At 37.4% G+C, this 21,415-nt stretch overlaps 1 protein-coding gene across 1 annotated transcript; it reads right to left on the bottom strand.

Moving 5' to 3' along the window:
* Window positions 1-567: 567 nt before the first annotated feature.
* CLECL1 (C-type lectin like 1) lies at window positions 568-19,363 on the bottom strand. The gene is given in 6 exon segments (XM_023192421.2): window positions 568-1,475; window positions 3,668-3,799; window positions 7,681-7,800; window positions 7,802-7,851; window positions 19,043-19,205; window positions 19,208-19,363. Coding segments are annotated over 6 exon segments (639 nt in total). The 3' UTR covers window positions 568-1,457.
* Between the last annotated feature and the right edge of the window lie 2,052 nt (window positions 19,364-21,415).

The following is a 21,415-nucleotide window of genomic DNA, read 5'->3' as shown; positions in this document are numbered from 1 at the left end:
CACAGTCATTCAATCACACACCAGTCTAGATGTTGCTGTGAAGGTATTTTGTAGATAGAGTTAACAGCTACAAATAAGTTTACTGTATGTAAAGATCATTCCTAATAATGCAGGCGGACCTTATCCAATCAGTTGAAAGTCCTGAGGTTTTCTGGGGAAGGAGAAATTCCACTGTAGACTGAAGCATCAACTCCTGTCAGAGTTTCCAACCTGTCCTTCCTATGGCATGCCCTGTGGATTTGGGATTTGCCTACGCAGCCCTCACAGTTGTGTAAATCAATTCCTTGCAATCATCATTCATTCATTCAATCAATCAATCAAACAAACAATCTCTCTTTCTCTAGCTCTCATTCATAAATTTTTGGTTGTTTACTCCTCTACCTTCAGCATCCGCTCTCCCAGCTGACACTCCAGAGGTCCAATTGCCATCCCCACCCACTGCTGAGCTCTCTCCAGTTCTGGCCTTTATTCTATCTTCTTGTTCTGACCTCCTCTTTGGAGGACTTTCATCACTGGTTCCGATCTTGGCTCTGATTCTCCCTTACCATCTCAGTTTTTCTCATTTTCTCATAACGTCACATTGGGTCCTGTTCCTGTAGCACTCCTTACTGACATCATTGGCCTCCTCTCTGCCATCAGAGGCCCCTCTGACATTGGCCTGCACATTGTCACTACTTTTTTCCCTCCTGCCCACAAATTGCCTTGTATCTTCTGCCTTCGAAGACTTTCTGGCCCCTGGGTTCCACTCATCCGTCATGTGTTCTTAGTTCACCTTCACAGTTGACTTGCTTATCTTGGTTACCAGGGCCTTCTCTGCCATGAGTCCTTGCTCCCCACATCTCCTTTCTGGCTCATTCTCACCACTGTGGTTCTGCCTCCCCAGCCCTTTGCATGACTGTATTTCATGTTCTTGTGGGACTGTCTTCTGCCCTCACAACTTGCCTTTTCCATGCTTCTCCTGGAGCAGGCAGGCCCAGGATCCTGTTCCTATATCTGTGTCTCACTCGGTCTCGGGATACCTTCTCTCACGATATTGTCTTCTCGCCAAACTTGGTCATCTTCATTTATCCCACTGATTCATATTTCTTTTATCTGCTATCACCAGTCAGTCTTCCTCATCCTCCTTCGACTTCACTGTATCTCTGACTAACACTAACTCTGACTCAGACAGGGCATGGCAACTTGACGAACACTGTCCCAGGGAGTTCACCTCCAGACAATTCTACTTATTGGTCTTGAATTTCCCAATAACCTGGAAATTGACTGTCTATTTCAGCCGTCTCCTGGCGGCTGGTGGCTGCCAAGAACTTGTCCCATCCCTCTTGCTCAAACTGGGATATCAAGCAGAGCTTTGTTCTCTTCATCAGAGGCCTCTTCGTGAGAAGACCCCAGAGGCAGACATATGGATGCCTGTAGCCTCTATCTCCTCAGCACTGAAGTCTAGGAACTTGCATATGTCAACAAAGATTGGATTTCTAGATTTGAGAGGAGAAAGAAAATAATGAGATATCATTCCCAAAACATTTGAGGCAAAACCACTGAATGGATTATTATGGGACCATCCTAGAATCACTTGCTAGACTCCATCTTGGAATCACATGAGAAGTAAACCACAATTCCCATGTCCTTGTGTGAGCTGGATGCGAACCAGAGCACTGACACAGCTCTAGCAGGGTTGGAATCCTACGAATGTGGTGAACCATTAGCAGCATGAATGATGTCAGTATTCTCATGTCCATCCCTCTACCCAGCGAGTCCTGGATGATTATTATTCCTGGAAGTATTTCTGTGTTTTAAAATAGCTTAGTCTGAAAATTAGTGAAACAAGACTGGTCGCGGTGGCTCACGCCTGTAATCCTAGCACTTTGGGAGGTGGAGGTGGGCGGATCACGAGGTCAGGAGATTGAGACCATCCTGGCTAACACGATGAAACCCCATCTCTACTAAAAATACAAAAACTTAGCCAGGCGTCGTGGCACGCATGTAATGATGATGGGTGTAATAAGCAGAAACCCTGTAGCAGTCCAGATAATTATGTCAGAGAGACCACCTGTTGCATATATTCTACGACAAGTTTTCCCCCAGTGCTAATGTTTTGGAATTGGAAACGTCTTATCAATGACTTGCAGTAGTTTAATTGGCAACTTTATTTTTGCTTTCTAATTGATTTTAATCTTACACCTTATAATTGAAAGGACCTTAGATTCAATAAAATAAGTAAATATTTATCTTGTTTAAGCTTGTTTTGCGTCTCAGTCACCTACAGCTGAATTCACTTAGCATATTAAGTGATATAGCTATTTGCTGGAAAATAGTAATTAGGCATACAAGTGAGATAATAGTTTTCCTGCGTGAATTACCTTTGTACTATGTTAAAAACAACCAGTTGACTATATTTGCCTGGATCTATTTTGAGCCTCTCTTTTCAGTTTCACTCATGTATATATCTCTACTTTGTCAATTCTACCTGATCTTAACGAACTTAGTTTTATAGTAAGACCTGAAATTGAATAGTGTAAGTCTTCCATTCTGCTTGCTTTGGGTTTAGCTTGCTCTTCATTTTCTGTTTTTCTTTTTTTTTTTTTTCTTTAAGTAGATGCTTGGATTATAAATTCTACATTATCTCCTTTCCAATATAAGCATTCAATATTATACATTTCCCTCTAAACTCTGCTTAAGCTAAAATCCATTAGTTTTGATGCTTTATGTTGTTATTTTTATTTTTTTATTTTTATTTTATTTTATTCTTTTGAGACAGAGTCTCACTCTGTCGCCCAGGCTGGAGTGCAGTGGTGCGATCTCCGCTCACTGCAAGCTCCACAGTCTCCCAGGTTCATGCCATTCTCCTGCCTCAGCCTCCCGAGAAGCTGGGACTACAGGCACCCGCCACCACGCCCGGCTAATGTTTTTGTATTTTTAATCGAAACGGGGTTTCACCATGTTTGCCAGGATGGTCTCGATCTCCTGACCTCGTGGTCCGCCCGCCTCGGCCTCCCAAAGTGCTGGGATTACAGGCATGAGCCACCGCGCCCGGCCTATATTGTTATTTTTATACAACTCAGAATACATTTTAAAAATTTCCCCTGATTCTTCCTCTTTGGCCTATACATTATTTAAAAGTCTGTTGCTTAATTTCTAAATATTTAGGCACTTTCTTTCTTTTACTGATTTCTAGTTTATGATTTGAGATATACATTTTATATATCTATATTTTCCATATTTGTAAATATTTTCAGATTTTTATGTCCCCAAATATGTTCCACATGAACATTTCATGTGCACTTGAAAAGAATGTATAATCCCTGTTGTTGTATAGAGTTTCCACTAATGTCAATTAAATCCGGTTGGTTGATAGTGTTGTTTAGTTCTTCTGTTTCCTTACTATTTTTTCTTTTTGTCTATTAGTTTAATTAGTTACTTAAAGAGGTGTTTACGTCTCCAGCCACAATTGTGAATTTGTCCATTTCCCCTTTCAGTTCTGCAGTCTTTCCCTTGGTGCACGCACATTTGTAATTGACCCTTGTTACGGGCTGTGGGGCCCAGAGAGTGGAATATTATGGGCTGAATTGCACTACTCCAAAATTCATATTTTGAAGCCCTAAACCCTCAGTATCTCAGAATGTGACTGTATTTGGAGACACAACCTTTAAAGATGTAATTTACTTACAGTGAGGCCATTGGGGTGGGCCCTAATCCAATCTGACAATGTCCTTACAAGAAGAAATTTACACAGAGAGACATCAGAGAGGTACAGACATTGAAAAGATGCCATTTGAAGGTACAGCAAAAAGGTGATCATCTGAAAACCAAGGAGAGATGTCTCAGAAGAAACCGAACCTGCCAACAACCTCGATCTTGGACTTCTAGGCTTTAGCTGTGAAAAATAAGTTTCTGTTGCTTCAGCTACCTAGTCTGTGATACTTTATTGAAACAGCCCTGGCATATTAATACAACTCCTTTATCATTATGTGATGTTCATTCTCAGGAGTGTCTTGGGTAGTTTTGTGTGTGTGTCTTTTCATATACCTCTTACTTGTTTGTTGAAAGTTGTACATCTTCATCTTGTCTAGGACAGTGGGAATTGAATTAAAATGCTTTTGTACTTGGAAGTGAGCACACAGGTCTTCTCCTAGGTCTTTAATGTGGGGTTTGAGTTAATCATTAAGAGTTGGAGCCAGGTGCAGTAGCTCATGCCTGTAATAGCAACTGTTCATGACGCTGCGGTGGGAGGAACCCTTGAGACCAGGAGTTTGAGAACAGCCTAGGCGGGGCGCGGTGGCTCACGCTTGTAATCCCAGTACTTTGGGAGGCCGAGGTGGGCGGATCACAAGGTCAGGAGATTGAGACCATCCTGGCTAACATGGTGAAACCCCATCTCTACTGAAAATACAAAAAATTAGCCGGGCGTGCTGGCAGATGTCTGTAGTCCCAGCGACTCGGGAGGCTGAGGCAGGAGAATGGCGTGAACCCGGGAGGCAGAGCTTGCAGTCAGCTGAGATGGCGCCATTGCACTCCAGCCTGGGTGACAGAGCAAGACCCCATCTAAAAAAAAAAAAAAAAGAAGTAAAAAAGAGAACAGCCTGGGCAACATAACAAGATGCCCATCTCTAAATAAATAAATAAGCAGAGTGTGGTTGTGCATGGCCTTCTGGAGGCTGGGAGGGTGGATCCCTTGAGCCCAGGAGTTCAAGTGGGCTATAATCACATGACTGCAGTCAGCCTGGGTGAGACAGAGTGAGATCCTGTCTCTAAAAATACAACCAAACTAAAAAGAGTTGGTTTGGTTTGTGATTTGTTCTTACTGTGATTATCCTCATTGTTTCACACACTTTAAATTCCTGTAATGATAGCTGGTGTTTAATCTGGAGATTTGTTTGCCAGAAAAATATCTTCTTCATCCTGGGCATTTTAGTTTCCATTTGCACAGTGCCTTGGAGAACATTACTTGGCACATTCTGATTTCTCTTCTTTTTCTCTTCCAGCAGCATTCTCTTTCACTCCTTTTCGGAAAATGCTATCTTGGTAATGCAAGGCAGTGAGTGGAAGGGGAGATTGCTGTTCTCACTGAAACTCAGTCTTAGGCACTGAGTGAGTGCCTGTAATGTTAGTGCCTGGCCTGCTCAGGTCTCTGCCCCTACCCTGGATATAGTCGCTGGTCCAGTGTGTATTCCTGCCCCTCTTACAGGAGTAGATTGGAGTGTTTTGGCTCTTTCTCCCACCTGCAATGCTGTTCCCCCAGTTCCCTAAGGGCGGAGATGTTTGTTGCCCTTCTCCCCAGCACACACAGTAGGTCTTTTATTTTATTGTGTAGATAGCAGACAGGGGAGAAGGTGCTCTGTGGAATTTCATGCCACTTCTGTATTTTTTTTTTTTTTTTTAGATGGAGTTTCGCTCTTGTTGCCCAGGCTGGAGTGCAATGGCTGAGATCTTGGCTCACTGCAACCTCTGCCTCCTGGGTTCAAGCAATTCTCCTGCCTCAGCCTCCCGAGTAGCTGGGATTACAGGCATGCACCACCACGCCTGGCTAATTTTGTATTTTTTAGTAGAGACGGGGTTTCTCCATGTCAGTCAGGCTGGTCTCGAACTCCCAACCTCAAGTTATCTGACCACCTTGGCCCCCCAAGTGCTGGGATTACAGGTGTGAGCCACTTCGTCCAGCCGCCACCTCTGTATTATCACTGTTTTCTCTCTCCAGGTCTGCATCACAATGGATATGAAGAATTTCTGCTTGTTTCTCATCATTTCTGTGAGAGTCTGGTGCAATTTGTAGAGAAATAGCCTGGGCGAGGTGGTGGGATTCTCTAAACTCTGCAGACCCCAAGAGCTTCACACTGTTCTGCCACCCTACCCTTAGCCCTAATCCATCTTTCAATTATCCTGGCTGAATTCTTACTGGAATCTGGTGTTGGATTTCTCTATCCTAAATAAGTGAGATGTGTCTTCTCTCTCTCGCATGTGCCTATCACTATAGATTTTGGCCAGTTGGTTGTTCTACAAAGTTCATTCTTCAGTGGATTTGAAAAATGTTGAGAGGTTAATTTGGCTATTTTCCATTATAGAAGGGGTAGCAGCATTTCTCTGAGATATCTGCAGCATGGAATTGAAAGCCATACATCTCCCTTACTTCTTTTTATGCCTCTTTCCCTGCCTCTCTGCCCTCCTTCTCCTTTTTCCTTCATACTTCTTATTTTGTTTGCCATATGATGACACTTGGATACCCTGATGGACTAATAATCCTTTTTTTTTTTTTTTTTTTTTGCCATTTTAACTTTAACTTACTTGAGAATAATTGCTAGAAAATGATTTTGTATTTCTTGGAGTAAACATTCTTCTGTAACCTTTTATCTGTTTTTTCCTTTTCGTTTTTGGGAGATATTTAGAAAGGGACATGCTTATGCATAAATCATACACTAATTCCTTTTAGATTCTTGTTTATTCTTGAAAGGGAACAATTGGGCCTGACTCATGTATTTACTTAGGAATGATGTGAAGAGGTAAAGCTTAAACTGGAGGAAGTAAGTTTCCATTAAAATGTGTTGTCTTAGACCACCGTTCTCCTAAATCTGGTTTATTGTTTGCTGAGAGACATGTTTTTCTACATTTTCACATTTTTCCTTTTGATTGTGAGCAGGAGATATAAGATTCTTAGTGAAGTCATTCATTGCGCAATGGCTCCATGCTATTATTTATTGTTGATTCCTTAGAGAACACTCGTTTTCGATGCTTTTTAGTTACTCCCTGCTTCCTCTTTCTTGCTTATTAAAATTGAGTTCTAGAAGAACAAAGGTCTCTTATCAATTCCTAATTCCATTCTTGATTTGGCTCATGGTTTGCTGTGCCTGACAGAGTCTTACAGTTTGACATTTGGGGTAACGCTAGTTTCACTGAAGATATTAATAGGTTACTTCTCTTTTAGTTTTTCTTGGTGTGGATTTCTGTGAAACTCAGGAGGGACTTTTTCCCTCAGACGTCTCAACAGCTGCCCTTTTCTAAGTTCTCTCAGATGGCTGACGTTCAGCCAGGTTTGTAAAGCACTGCTAGCTATCGGGTTTGCAGAAACTGAGCTGCTGGCGTAGCTTGTGATTCTAACATACTGAGTCCCATGCTGAGAACTCTTATTTAATATTTGTAATTTAACATGTACATTGACCTTATCACTGAGAAGGTTTAAAGTAGTGTCCAACCTCCATTCAGCAAAACTTCAATTTAAATTAAGGCAGAGTTAGCTAAATGTTAGCTATCCTCTGGAAATACTAAATCTAAGTAAGAGATACTGTTCTGCCTTCCCTTTCCCAAAGCATCATCCTTAATTTCAGCTGCCATCATATCTGGCTGCAGCTTTTATGAGCATTGCAATAAACATGGGTGCTGAAAGCATATACTCAATCTCTTAAATTTCAAAATGGAATCTGCTAAGAAGCAAGGGTCCTTTGGAGACAAGAACTTAGGTATAAAATATAAAATGAATTTCCCCTCCTCCTAGCCAAAAAAAAAAAAAAAAAAAAAAAAAAAAAACCCTCGAAGGTAATCATGTAAGTCAACAATTCATTCAACTAATTATTTGCATAGTTAATAGAACATGGAGTTGAAACTTTTTGCACATACTTTCGCCAAATTTGTAGCACAAAAAATTCACTGCCAATGTAGGGGATGCTGTCATCTCTAAATGTTAAATCTCACCATAGCAGTAATGTGTTGAATCACCATGAGATATGAATTTTTCGTGGCATAGTCATTTTGACTTTCATTCCAAGATTTCTTAGTTTCAGCAATCCAGTGACATTTTCCCTTATGCACCTTTCCAGTCTTTGGCAGGACATGATTTAAGAACAGTAGCAAAGTTGAAAGAAGCTGAGAGAAAGAAAGATAAGCAATTAAAAGAAATGTAAAAACTGTATCCTAATGACGTATACTAATTGCAGGGTCTCAAATTTGGTTATATTATGTGCTAAGCTTTCTTTGAAAAAAGTATGTGCTTTATTCCAGGGTACATTTGAAAAAAAATTAAAAGAATTGAAGTCATGTGTATATTCATTAATTCATTCACTCATCCATCCTTTTTCCCTTTAATTTATTCTTTTAAAAATATATCATGTTTTGGCAAGGCGCGGTGGTTCATGCCTGTAATTCCAGCACTTTGGGAGGTCGAAGCGGGCAGATCACAAGGTCAGGAGATTGAGACCATCCTGGCTAACGCGGTGAAACCCCATCTCTACTAAAAATACAAAAAGTCAGCCGGGCGTGGTAGTGAGTGCCTGTAGTCCCAGCTACTCAGGAGGCTTGAGGTAGGAGAATGGTGTGAACCCGGGAGATGGAGCTTGCAGTGAGCTGAGATTGCACCACTGCACTCCAGCCTGGGTGACAGAGAGAGACTCCGTCTCAAAAATATATATATATACATATATGTGTATATATAATATAAATACATATATATGTGTATATATATAAATACATATACATGTGTATATATATAAATACATATATATATATATATAATGTTTTCTATAAGCCAGGAAATGCACCAGACACTAGGATAAAACAATGAACATCCAAGCTTCAAGGAACTAAAACTTTAAAGGAAAAATAGAAATTACAAATTTTAATTAGTTGTCCACTAGCACATCAGAAATGTTGGGAGCTTATATCACACTAGAATAGTTATTCACAAGCCAAATTTGTGCTATAGGTGGTCCCCCAAAATCAAATAGATTCATCTCTACTATCACACAAAAGGATCTTGACATCTAAAAATGTGCTCTTAACAGCTAGTTCTAATTTATAATATTTCCCAGCAAATTTAGATGATGATACAGAGTATTCTAGATATACAAATAATTTAGTATTCCTGTAAATAAATATTCTTTACACAGACAGACACACACACACACACACACACACACACACACATACACGACCTGAAGTCATTGAAAGTAAACAAAGCCAAACAGATCCTGAAGGGGGATGACACTTCAAAGAAGGTATGGCAGGGCAAAAGTTTATCATTTTTACAATTGTTAGGCTTAGGCCAATTTTAGTCCCATGTAGAGTGCGTAAAACATCATTAAAAAACCTGTAGCCTTTCTAACCTGAATAACCGGAGAACAGAGTTAGGAGAAACCACAGATGCTGAAAATGAAGAATCAGTTCCATAAAATCAAAAACATAAAGGGGGTGCTCTAACTTGTGTGCATATTTTTTCCCCAAAATCTCTGACTGATGCAAGCACAAGCCAGGTTACAGTAAGAACAAGAGACCTGGACTGAGATTTGACCTGCTGCCCCAAAGATAGAGATTTAAATTTAAGTCCAACTACACCAATTGCTTGCTAAGGAAGGAAAATTGGCCAGGTGCAATGGCTCATGTCTGTAATCCTAACACTTTGGGAGGCTGAGGCGAGCAGATTGCTTGAGGCAGTTTGAGACCAATCTGGCCAACGCTGCAAAATCCCATCTCTGCAAAAGATACAAAAAAGTAGCCAGTCATGGTGGCATGCGCCTGTAACCCCAGCTACTCGGGAGGCTGAGGCAAGATACTTGCTTGAGTCTGGGAAGTAGAGGTTGCACTGAGCCCAGATCATGTCACTATACTCCAGCCTGGGTGACAGAGCAACTCCATTAAAAAAAAAAAAAAAAGAAAGGAAAATCAACACTTTCACTTTTTTTGGAGAAATATATGAGAAAACAGAGACTTCTCAATATAACTTTGCAGTGTACAGTATATAATCTCAAATGCCTTACATGAAAAACCAGAAAAATATGACCAATTCTAAAGGAAAAGGACAATCAATGCAGCCCAATATAAGGATGATGCAGACGTTAGAAGTATCAGGCAAATATTTTAAAGCAGCTGTTGTAACTGTGCTTAATGACATAATAGAAAATATGCTTACAAATAATGAAAAAATAGGATACCTCAGCAAAGAAGGACAGTAGGAAAAAAGAGCCAAATGAAATTTAGAATGAGAAATATAGTAAAATATTTTATATAAAAAACATCTCTGGATATACTTAAAAACAAGATTTAACAGGAAAACAAATTAGTAAACTTGAGATTCTCCAATATGAAGAAAAATGTTGGAAAATTTTCAGAGCCTCAGGGACTTGTGGAATAATATTAAAACATATGGCATACATAGAATTGAAGTCTCAAAACTTAAGACAAGAGAAAGAATAAGGCAAAACAAGTTGAAGATATAATTGAATTTTTTCCAAATTGCTTAAATTCATAAATTTACACTTTCAAGAAGTTCAGCAAAGCCTAAGCAGGGTAAATATTAAGAAATGTATATGTATGAATAAGACAGTCAAACTCCTTAAAAGACAAAAATAAAAATCTTGAAAACAATTTTTGCACATTACCTGCAGGAAAACAATTATGCAAAAATCCTTCATCATCCTCATTATAAACTATAGGGGCTAGAATACAGTAAAAAATATCTTTAAATTGTCAAAGGAAAAAGTAACTGTCAGCAAAGTATTCTATATCCAGTGAAAAATCTTCCAAAAATTGTGGGAAATTTAAGGCATTTTCAGAAAATGCAAAGAACCCCTTGACAGCAGATAATCACTATAGCTAATGTTAAAAGAAGTTTTCAGGCTGATGGGCAATGTTTCTAAATGAAAACTTGAATATTCAAGGAAGAACATAAAAAATGGCAAATATCTGGATAAGCATAAAAGTATAAGATAAACAACATATCTTCAAGAGACATTTGGTCTTGCTTACAAATTAAGTTCATACTGTTGCCCGGCTTATAAAGTTCTTTCTCAGACTGATGTAATGTACCTAAATCAAACCCTTTCTGAATAAGTGTATAATTATTGCAAAAGGTAGAGCAACTATGTAGCTGAAAAATTTTAGGACACATTTAATGAAAACTATAAAAATGACATTTTCACTTCTCTGATAGACTAGATAGCTGGAAGCAGTGTTTCACAACCATTTTTATATCATAGACTATAAAAAATAGATTTCTAAAGTAGAACAAGATAGACAAATAATAGTTTATTTATAGTCTGTCAAATAGCAACTTGGATTTGTATAGTTCAGGAACTTCAAGGCATACAAATATGTTAGGGCATGCAAAAAAACAACTTTAGGAGAAGCAACACTGCTGTTTCTTTGAAGCTGTTTTCACTATGGGACAATTATAACCTGAAATAATTAGGTTAAACATATTACTTTCCTTGTAAGAAATGAGGAAATCGCTAATGGAAGGCACTTAGCTAGAAGCAGAATAGGGAGCAGCATTTGGTAAATGAATTCAAAGGGCAAGGTGGCCCTTCACGGTAATAATGTATATATTAGTGCTGGGATTCTAAGAACAAGCTCTTGGTTACTGAAAGGTGATGGAAGAAATCAATGAGATTTTCATCAGTCTGAAACCATAAAAAGGGCCTCAAGACATCCAAATCATTAGCTACACTCTGCCCTCTTAAAGGTGAAAATGCAATTAATCTCTGGAAGAAATCATCCTTAGATTTTTCCTTGTGAATCCCATTATTGAGGTCAACCAAATTTTAAAAAATCATCAAACACTTCAGGAAACAAGCCAACATATCAATAGGAAATCCAAAGAATGAATTTGGTCACCAAGGACTTTACATATTTGAATAATCCTATGTATTATGAAAAATAATGTTTAAATCATTTTAAGAAATAAAAGAAGAAATAAAAACTGATCACATAGCAAAAAAAAAATCAAAAGCCAATAAGTTTGAAAACACGTCCCTAGAATCAAAAACTCTTATTGAAATTAGAAACTCCGTGAATGAGAGCAGATTAGGCACAGGAAAAGGGATAATTGGTGAATTTGAAGATATATCTGAAAATATTGCTAAGAATTCAGCACAAATTGACAGGGACAAAATGTGAAGTTAGGTGAAATGGAGGATAGAAAGCAGAGGCCCACTGCACATCTAATTTGAGTCCCAGAAAGAAAACAAAGAGAAAGTAGAGAAAGAATTTGGAATGATGGTTGAATACATCAACTATGTTTTACTTTACATATTTTAGGTCTATTTTGCTATTTTAAGATCAAACACACTTAGATTTGGTGTACTTTCCTAATCAATTGAAAGTAGAACCTTAGGAGAGGTACCTCATACATCTATAACAATAGAATAAGGGTAAGAAAACAGATTTGGAAGCATTTAAAGCCAGAGCTTTATTATCTCCCTGTGTCACAGATATAAGGACTACAAGAAAGTGCTTTTGCTTTCGGGATAATGTCTCACAAAGTTAAGAAAAATATTAACTTATGTTGTATGACATAGTCTTGAGATTGTGATTGAGGGGGCTTGGGAGCATCAAAATCCAACTTAAAGTCTTAATGAATCCTCAGAATTTGATTCTAGTTTATAATTTGGGCACAATGAATAAGCGATTCTAATATAATTGTTGTAAAAAGATATATAATGTTTCAATACAGAATTAAAATGTAGATTAAAATATTAAAATCAAATAATCTAAGAAAATATAAAGGCCATCTAATAACTTTTAAAATATGCAAATACATTCATATGAGAGAGCAAAAGAAAGACTAACAAAATTACCATTTAAAATTCTAAATATATAATAAGACTAAAAAATTGAAAAACCATCTGCAATGACCATGAATTTTAAGCGAAAGAAATTTTAACCCTAACCTGTACTTGCACATACTCCAATAAAAAACAAAATAAAATAGTTATTTCAATGAAATACTTTTAAATTCATTTAAAACTCATGGTATACGCTCATTTGTCTCATTTTGCCTTGTCCCTTTACATATTCAGATTTTCATCATAATTGTAATGAGTCCATTAAAAGCAGTGATCTAAACCATCTGTCTATTGTAATAGAGAAGTTTCTCTTCTATTCAGATATTGCCAAAGAAAATCAAAGCTACTGTTCATGCTTGGTTACTCAGGAATTTGGCAATACAAAATAACATTACCTATTGAGGTGATTCTTCCAGATTTGTTTTCTCCAGTACAGTTTTTCTCTTTGGGCTCATTATACAATTTAGTATTGGATAATGAATAGTATGTCACGCAGTGTTGAACTAGACAACTAATGAAAGAAGAAACATGTTTTTCCAATTAGATACAAAGCCCAGAACCATTAGTTTGTAGTTATTCCATGAAGTCCAATAATACGGAAATTCCATATCAAAAGTTAAATGATTAAAAATTTAAGAGAAAGGTGGGGGAGCAGTGGCTCACTCCTGTAATCCCAGCACTTTGGGAGGCCGAGACAGGCGGATCACGAGGTCAGGAGATCAAGACCATCCTGGCAAACACGGTGAAACCCAGTCTCTAAAACTACAAAAAATTAGCCGGGCTTGGTGGTGGGCACCTGTGGTCCCAGCTACTCGGGAGGCGAGACAGGAGAATGGGGTGAACCCGCGAAGTGGAGCCTGCAGTGAACTGAGATCCTGCCACTGCACACCAGCCTGGGGGACAGAGCAAGACTCCATCTCAAAAAAAAAAAAAAAAAAAAGAGAAAAACATAACTACTTTTTCCAAGATTTAGAGTCTCCTTTGCACTCTTATTAACCTTAGCAATGTTAACTTTAAAAGAATTGGAAAAAATATGACCAGAAGGATAAGCACCTGAATTTTTTCCTGGAACTGTCATAATTACTTTAATAAGCACAAAATGTCCAGCTCTGGATATACTCATATTTAGATCGTTTGTGTTTAGCAAGTTCCTGGTAATTATATCAGGTGTCACCTGGTTGATGTTTTGTATGTTTTGGCTTTGGTTAATGATTTGTTCCTTTGAGATTCTGCATATAAATGCTGCATGTATGAGATAGAGTTAGTCCAGAGTAGTTTTTTTCTGCAATGAAGAAAATACTTGTCTTTCTGTTGGCCATTTAACTGAAATTATCTTTGATAATTTATAGTCTCACAACAATGTATATTAGGTTATTAGTATTGATCATCTAAAACCACATAAACATATCTGAAAGTAATAAAAGTAAATATTTAATAGTGCTTGCCATTTGCCAGGCATTAACACAAGATACCATATTCACTATATATTTAATTCATTTAATGTATCAAATATATAATCTCTAATTCTTATGTTGATACATAGTACTTTTAGTCCTTCAACATATATACATCATAATATAGTGTATCCAGTGCAAGAATTTTAGTGTATAATTCTATACACTATTTAATAATAGTGTATCCAATGCAAGAATCACACTAATAATAGTGATGCAGCTGGGGTTTGAAAACAGGTCCTGGGTCTCTAGAATATCCATGAACAATGTTGCCTTCTAGAGAAACTTTTTAAGAAGATATTTTGTCTTTGAAATCTATTAGTAACACATCAATTTTAGTAGCAAAAAAATCTATTTTGCTAAAAAACTCTTTTAGTAATGAGAAAATCTATTACCTTAACATAATGAAAAGATGTAGAGTAGGGATTTTTAATGCTAATTATTTTTGCTCCCCCTACCCCCATTTTATAGTCCTAATTAGGCTATTGGCTAGTTACATTAAAGTAGTTAAACCACTTATCTCTCTGGGCTTCAGACTGCTCATCTAAACTAGACTTTGCTGATTTCTGGAGTCCCTTCTAGTTCTAAAGTTCTACAACTCTGCTTATTTACTTGTAATGGATAATGCCATTCATAACTTACTGACATAATTCTCTAAGATTCAGTCACACAGACACTGCATTGACCTTTTCTAGGGTTTAGCTTAATCTGGAAGTCTGAATTACTTGGAATGTATATCATCTGTGTATTATCTCTGTTCTGTAGATGTTCGTAAAGAACTTTTCCCCAAGCATTTATTCAATAAAACATTAAAATAATTGCCATATGAATAACTGGGCTATATTTGGCTATGTCCAAAGTACATTAGTATAAATTTATAATGCTCAATTGAATTGATTTATTTTAGAAAAATTTCTCACCTGTTGCCACAAGATTTATGATGCTTAAGAGTAGTTAATATAAATAAGCATATACAGAAATACAAGTCATAATTTAATTTGCTTTCTTCTGAACATGCTTTCAGAAGAAAGCATGCTTTTGTTCTGTTGCCCAAGCTAGAGTGCAGTGGCATGATCATGGCTCACTTTCAGAGACATCTGTGTATATCCCAATATCAGACTGCACTAGGAAATTCACTGCATGATCTTGATCATAAAATAAACAAGTAATCTTGGCATCTCTTCTCGTTTATCATTGAGATGAATTTATTATATTTTATCACATGGTGAAATTCTATAGAAAATCTCTAATTTTAGTTGTATATCAAATTTTACACTTTTTGTGAAGTCGTACCATATTGTTTAGGAACCATTTAAATAGGAAACACAGTTACAACAAGTTATGAGAAAAATAATACCTTGAGATGAACAAATAATATTACTAATTACTTACCCAAAATATTCAGTACGATTACTATTACCAGAAGGATAATATTATTGCACATCCAACATTAAGGACAATTCCATGGTAGTGAGAATCTACAAAATTGAATAGATTTCCCTAGTAAACCCAGCAGGTAGTTCCTTATATGGTAAGAGATAGGAGAGGACCAAATAAACTTTCTCACCTACCATGTTCCTGAGTTACTTTCCTTTGAAATATGTAGACCCAGCTTCTTTTTTTTTTTCTTTTTCAACACAAAGCACACATATGCGTGTGTTCTCTAGTTTGAATAAATAATATTTTTTCCTTGTGGATTCACTGTATACATTCCCAAGTATTGATCTTACTTATGATCACTGTCTGTGTGTCTGCCTTTTTTGTTGTTGTTGTTCAGACGGAGGAGTCTGCACGATCTCGGCTCACTGAAGCTCCGCCTCCTGGGTTCAGCCATTCTCCTGCTTCAGCCTCCGGAGTAGCCCGGACTACAGGCGCCCGCTACCACTCCCGGCTAATGTTTTTGTATTTTTAGTAGAGATAGGGTTTCACCGTGTTAGCCAGGATGGTCTCGATCTCCTGACCTCGTGATCTGTCCACCTCGGCCTCCCAAAGTGCTGGGATTACAGGCGTGAGCCACCGCGCCCGGCCTCTCTGGGTTTTTATGTAAGACTGTGAAACGCTCAAGATTCTCTAATAAGCTTATTGACAACCCCCACTTATTTGAGTTGATCTTTTCTGTTTCTCCTCTTACATAATGTATCCATTTCCTGTGATATATCATTGTGATTGCATGAAATCATACATTTAAACATAAAAGAAATGTTAGAGATTATTTTAACACAATACCCATGTGTTAAAATGGATATATTCAAGTTCACAGTCACACAGTTACTTGAGAGCAGAGCTGATATCTAACCTCAGGTCTCTTGACTACCAGACTAGTGCTGCCTTCGGTATCCACACTTCTCATTGCATTTGAAGCACTCAAAAGATAATAAATAAACCAAATAAAAGAAGTTGTACATTTAACTTTAGGCTGAAAGTTTAAAACAACAGTCTCTGGTACATACAAGTTACAGTACATTGTTTCCACTAGATACATGACATAAACACACAATACACTGAGAAAGTACTGAAAATAGCTGATATTGAAATATAATCATATCAAGACTGATTAAGTGGAATGTTTATTTGGTAGATTATTATTGAGTGCATTGTTTCATGTTCTAATTATTATTATTAATGAAAACATCTTTAATAAGAATTTATTAATTTTCAAAACATCAAAAGAAGTCCACATATTTTCACTCATCAGACGAAACAGTCAAAATTGTAGGAGTCAAGTCAGTCACAGAAAGAATGTGGTGACATCACTACACGTTTCCTTTTTTTTTTTTCCTTTCTTTTCTTTTTTTCTTTCTTTTTTTTGACAGGCTTTTGTTCTGTTGCCCAAGCTAGAGTGCAGTGGCATGATCATGGCTCACTGCAGCCTCCACATCCCAGGTTCAGGCAATCTTACTGCCTCAGCCTCCTGAGTAGCTGTGACTACAGGCACGTGTCACCATGCTCGTTTTTAAAATTTTGGGTAGGCATGAGGTCTCTCTGTGTTGCCCAGGCTGGTCTCAATCTCATGGGCTCAAGCGATCCTCCTGCCTCGGCATCCCAAAGTGTTGGGATTACAGGCGTGAGCCATTGTGCCTGGCCACTACACATGTTACTAATATGAAGAACTGAAATCATGGACCCCTCAATTTAGGAGAATAAAATTGTAGATTTCATAAAAAGACTAACATAAAAGATATTGATCACTCTTTTAGGCCTCCAAAGTAAGATTTAAGCCAAGCATAAATTTCTGGTATATTCTTAGTTCAAGCACAACCTCTCACTGATGTCCTGCTAAGCTTCCTGGTGACATTCCCTTATGCTTTGTATCTTGGAGAACCAATGAACATTCATCATCTAATGAGATTCATTTATTTATTCAACCATTTATAAATTATTTTACTTATCAAGCATCTGTTAATTTCCTGCTCTATATTTAGTACTGTGTGAGGTGCTAGAAACACAAAGATTCATAGATTAGGTAGAAAGATTCAGCATTTTCCAGCCTCTGAAATGGCAAGGAATATGATAACCTTTAGGAGCAAAGAAAAGGCCAATAGCCACAGCAAAATCAGTGAAAGTTATGAAGTTAGAAGAGATCAGGAACAATTGTGTAGGACTCTGTATGTAAGATAACAAAAATCTAATCTATCCAACAACTCTTTCCCTCGATGATGATGTGACACGTGAGAACAAAAGTTGCATTTATCTAACACCACACATATACAGCACAAGAACAATACGATATTTGACTTCTGGTCACAAGCATAACTATAGGTAGGTAATTTAATCTTCATATAGTTCGTTTTCTCATTTTTAACATTATAAGATTGAGCTAGATCACATTAAAAGATGTCGTCCCCAAATCCCTAAACTGGGAAAAAGAACAAGGTTTTATTTATAAAAGTTCAAACCATAAACAGAAAGGCAATTAAACCCTGGAATGCAGAATCAAAACTATTGGTTTTCTTGTTTAAACTGAGTAAAATAACCTCTAGAAAAAGAAACTAACTGCAGGACATTTTTGAAGCGTAGGGGAATGAGACTGCAGTTGTAGTCCATATTATTTTTCAAATTATGTTTCACTATTTCATAGGAAATGAAAGCACCTAAGCTGGAAGAAAAGAAAGCAAGTTAGCCTCTGCTGGGCAAAATAGAGAGGTAAGGTTTAAAACAAGAAACAAGATGCTTTTACAACCAGAAAAGGGCACACACTGGATTCATTTGATAACTATAAACTTTTGAAAATATAAAGAAGAAATGCATTCCTTGGAAATACGGACAAACAAAATATCAAATTCATTCCACAAGGGCGAATGCAAAGGAGGAACTTTAAATTATTTAAAACACCTATATAAACTCTATGATACAAAAATCCTTACCCTAGAGCAGAGAATGGAAATGTAACATGACAAAGAAATTTCCTTAATACTTCAGGGAATAGAAAAGACACTGGCTATGGAAATCTATAATTTTTGAGGGGATTTTGTGATGAAGGCAACATGTTACGTTGAGGCATATGCTTATCTCCTCTGGTTCCAAAAATATTCAATTACCTAGTCATTAATTCTAGACTTTATAAAATTAAATCTAACAGTTCTTGTTTTCTTAAGCTAGTTTAACATTTTTATCCTGTTGATATTGTAAAAGAATAAATAACAATGTGAGTAAATTGCCACAGGTATTTTTCCCAGTGGAGATGAATTTATCGTATTATGTTAAAAGGACAGATTTGATTGAGAGTGAGCAAAGCTGTAGAGCAGAAAGGGGTGATCCCGCTAGCAGTTGCTGTGTGAATATAAACATTCATCACAAGAAATCAAGAAATAGAAAGGCTGCAAAAACAGAGGCAAAGTTCTAAACATTACAATCAAAGTTACAATTTATTTTATGAACCAGACATTTTGCTTCATTAAAAACATTCACTCTCATTCTTAATATTCAATGAATTTTGCTTTGAATCCAGTCTCCTATTTTCAGTTTGGCAAATAGAGACACAGGATAGAAATAAAGGAGATTACTAGTAAAATCTTCATTCTAAAAGGCACCCTAAATCCAGCTTACCAGATCTCTGAAGTGGAGATGGGAGTTCTAACGGGGAAGTCCTGACAGTTTTGATGTCAGCATAGACTGCATCTCCAGCCAGTGCACAGACCAAAAAGAGACAGAAGCCCACAAATGATGTCCCACTGAAGGAACAGTCATATTTCTGCAAAGAAACTTCTGGTAAGTTAAGTTAATTGAGATGGCAGATTTCCTTCTGCTCCCCAAGTGGGTGGTGGACTTCCTCCATGAATAAATGACAAAATCAATGTGGTCAGTCTTACTAATCAAGGTAACAGATTTCTTGAATACTTGTATGACATGGAAGAAATTACTAACCATAGAGTAGGTTCTCATTTTTCAGTTAGTTTTCTGCCTAAACTTGAAATGCTTTTCACTTTTATTAATACCACAGAAGATATCATTTTCTTCTATAGGCCACTTCCTCTTTTAGTTCAAGCGTATATTCTCTGGCAGAAACTCTGAGTATCCAGCATCTTCTCCAAAGTAGGATAGCTATTTGGGAAACAGAACAAGAAAAAGAAGGGATTTTATTATGAAAGTCACAGAAAGGGGCACTATGTCCATTATCCTCCTCTCGAAATGCATTGTGTTATCTAGATAGTACCTTAAAAATTCTGAAAGCTATTTGCTTTCCTGTATGCTTTATAATATTAACATTCAACTGAGGTAGAACATGAATTATGCAGAGGACTTCTGAACTAAAAAATATATATTTAAGAAACAGAAATAACTCTGCTCTGTTAAAATAATTCAAGATAATGGCATAAAAGAAAAAAAACTAATTTTAAAATGAGGTGTTCAGAAATTTACCATTGAATACAACATAGCAAACATAGATTTTATCTATTTCTTCTAAAATTCCACCAAAATTGTATTAAGTGAATAAAAATTTGTAAGTCTAAAACAATAACACAGAAAGGCTCAGGGTTCTATTAGTTAATGAAAAATTTCAACAAATTCCTGGGAAATGGAGAGTAGATGGAGATGTGATCATTGATGAAGAAGTAAAATGAGAGAAAAATGCAGCCAAAACCATACAGAAGGAAATAATGGAGGCGAGCCTAGCCACCTGTGGAACCGTCATAGGACATAGAACTCAGAAATGGCAGATATGAAAAATGGCAGCATCCAGTAGCTTATGACCAGTAGATTAACTGGAAATCTGCATATGGAAAAACTGGTTTACTCAATACCCACTCAAGTGCATTCTACAGAATTAATCTAAACTGCAATCACCCCATCCCTACCCCTCATCCAAGAAATATAACTTAGGTTAATTAAATAACTAGAGAACAGATCCTGGCTTTGTGGCATTTAGGGATTCCTCAGTATAAAGACCAACTTCTGATCCTGGATGAGGCTTGAGCACTGAAGGGACCTGTCTCTTAAGACTGCCATGACACTCTCCCTTTTCTGGGCTGTTTTAACTGTTTGTATGTGACTAGACAATACCTATTACATTTTGATCTCCATTTTATACATGAAAAACTGACTTTTAGAGTTTTATTATCTGCAGGTGGTTGCATAACCAGTACTTTTTTTTTTTTTTTTTTGAGGCAGGGTCTCACTCTGTTGCCCAGGCTGGAGTGCAGTGGCGTAATCTCAGCTCACTGCGAGCTCCGCCTCCCAGGTTCATGCCATTCTCCTGCCTCAGCCTCCCCAGTAGCTGGGACTACAGGTGCCCGCCACCACGCCAGGCTAATATTTTGTATTTTTAGTAGAGACTGGTTTCACATGGTCTCGATCTCCTGATCTCATGATCTGCCAGCCTCGGCCTCCCAAAGGTATAACTAGTACATTTTAAGAGTGAGAACTGAGTTCTAAATCCATGCCATAGTTCAGTTATGCTGTCTAGATTTTGAGGGTAAGACTCACATTTTATTATTTTTATTTTCATCACTTAGTTTTGTGTGAAACATAACAGTCACTCAGTAATTATATGTTGAATTACCAAATCAGTTATGCTATGCTGAATGTTATAATTAGGCTATAAGAGTTTTCCAGAATGAGAATAATCATGTTTCACTAAAAAGTAGACTTTTATTCATATGAAAAATATGACTGATGGGCTTTGGCTCATGCCTGTAATCCCAGCACTTTGGGAGGCCGAGACGGGCAGATATGAAGTCAGGAGCTCAAGACCAGCCTGGCCAACATAGTGAAATCCCGTCTCTGCTAAAAATATAAAAAATCAGTCAGGTGTGGTGGCACAGGCCTGTAATCCCAGCTACTTGGGAGGCTGAGGCAGAAGAATGGCTTGAACTCAGGAGGCAGAGGTTGCAGTGAGCTTAGATCGAGCCGTTGCACTCCAGCCCTGGAGACAGTGCAAGACTCTGTCACATAAAAAAAAAAAGAAAGAAAGAAAGAAAA

This window comes from Piliocolobus tephrosceles, chromosome 10 (assembly GCF_002776525.5).
Source record: "Piliocolobus tephrosceles isolate RC106 chromosome 10, ASM277652v3, whole genome shotgun sequence".
In the NCBI taxonomy this organism is placed as follows: Eukaryota; Metazoa; Chordata; class Mammalia; order Primates; family Cercopithecidae; genus Piliocolobus; species Piliocolobus tephrosceles.
Note: the sequence above shows the minus strand (reverse complement) of the source record. Positions and strands in the feature narration are given on the sequence as shown.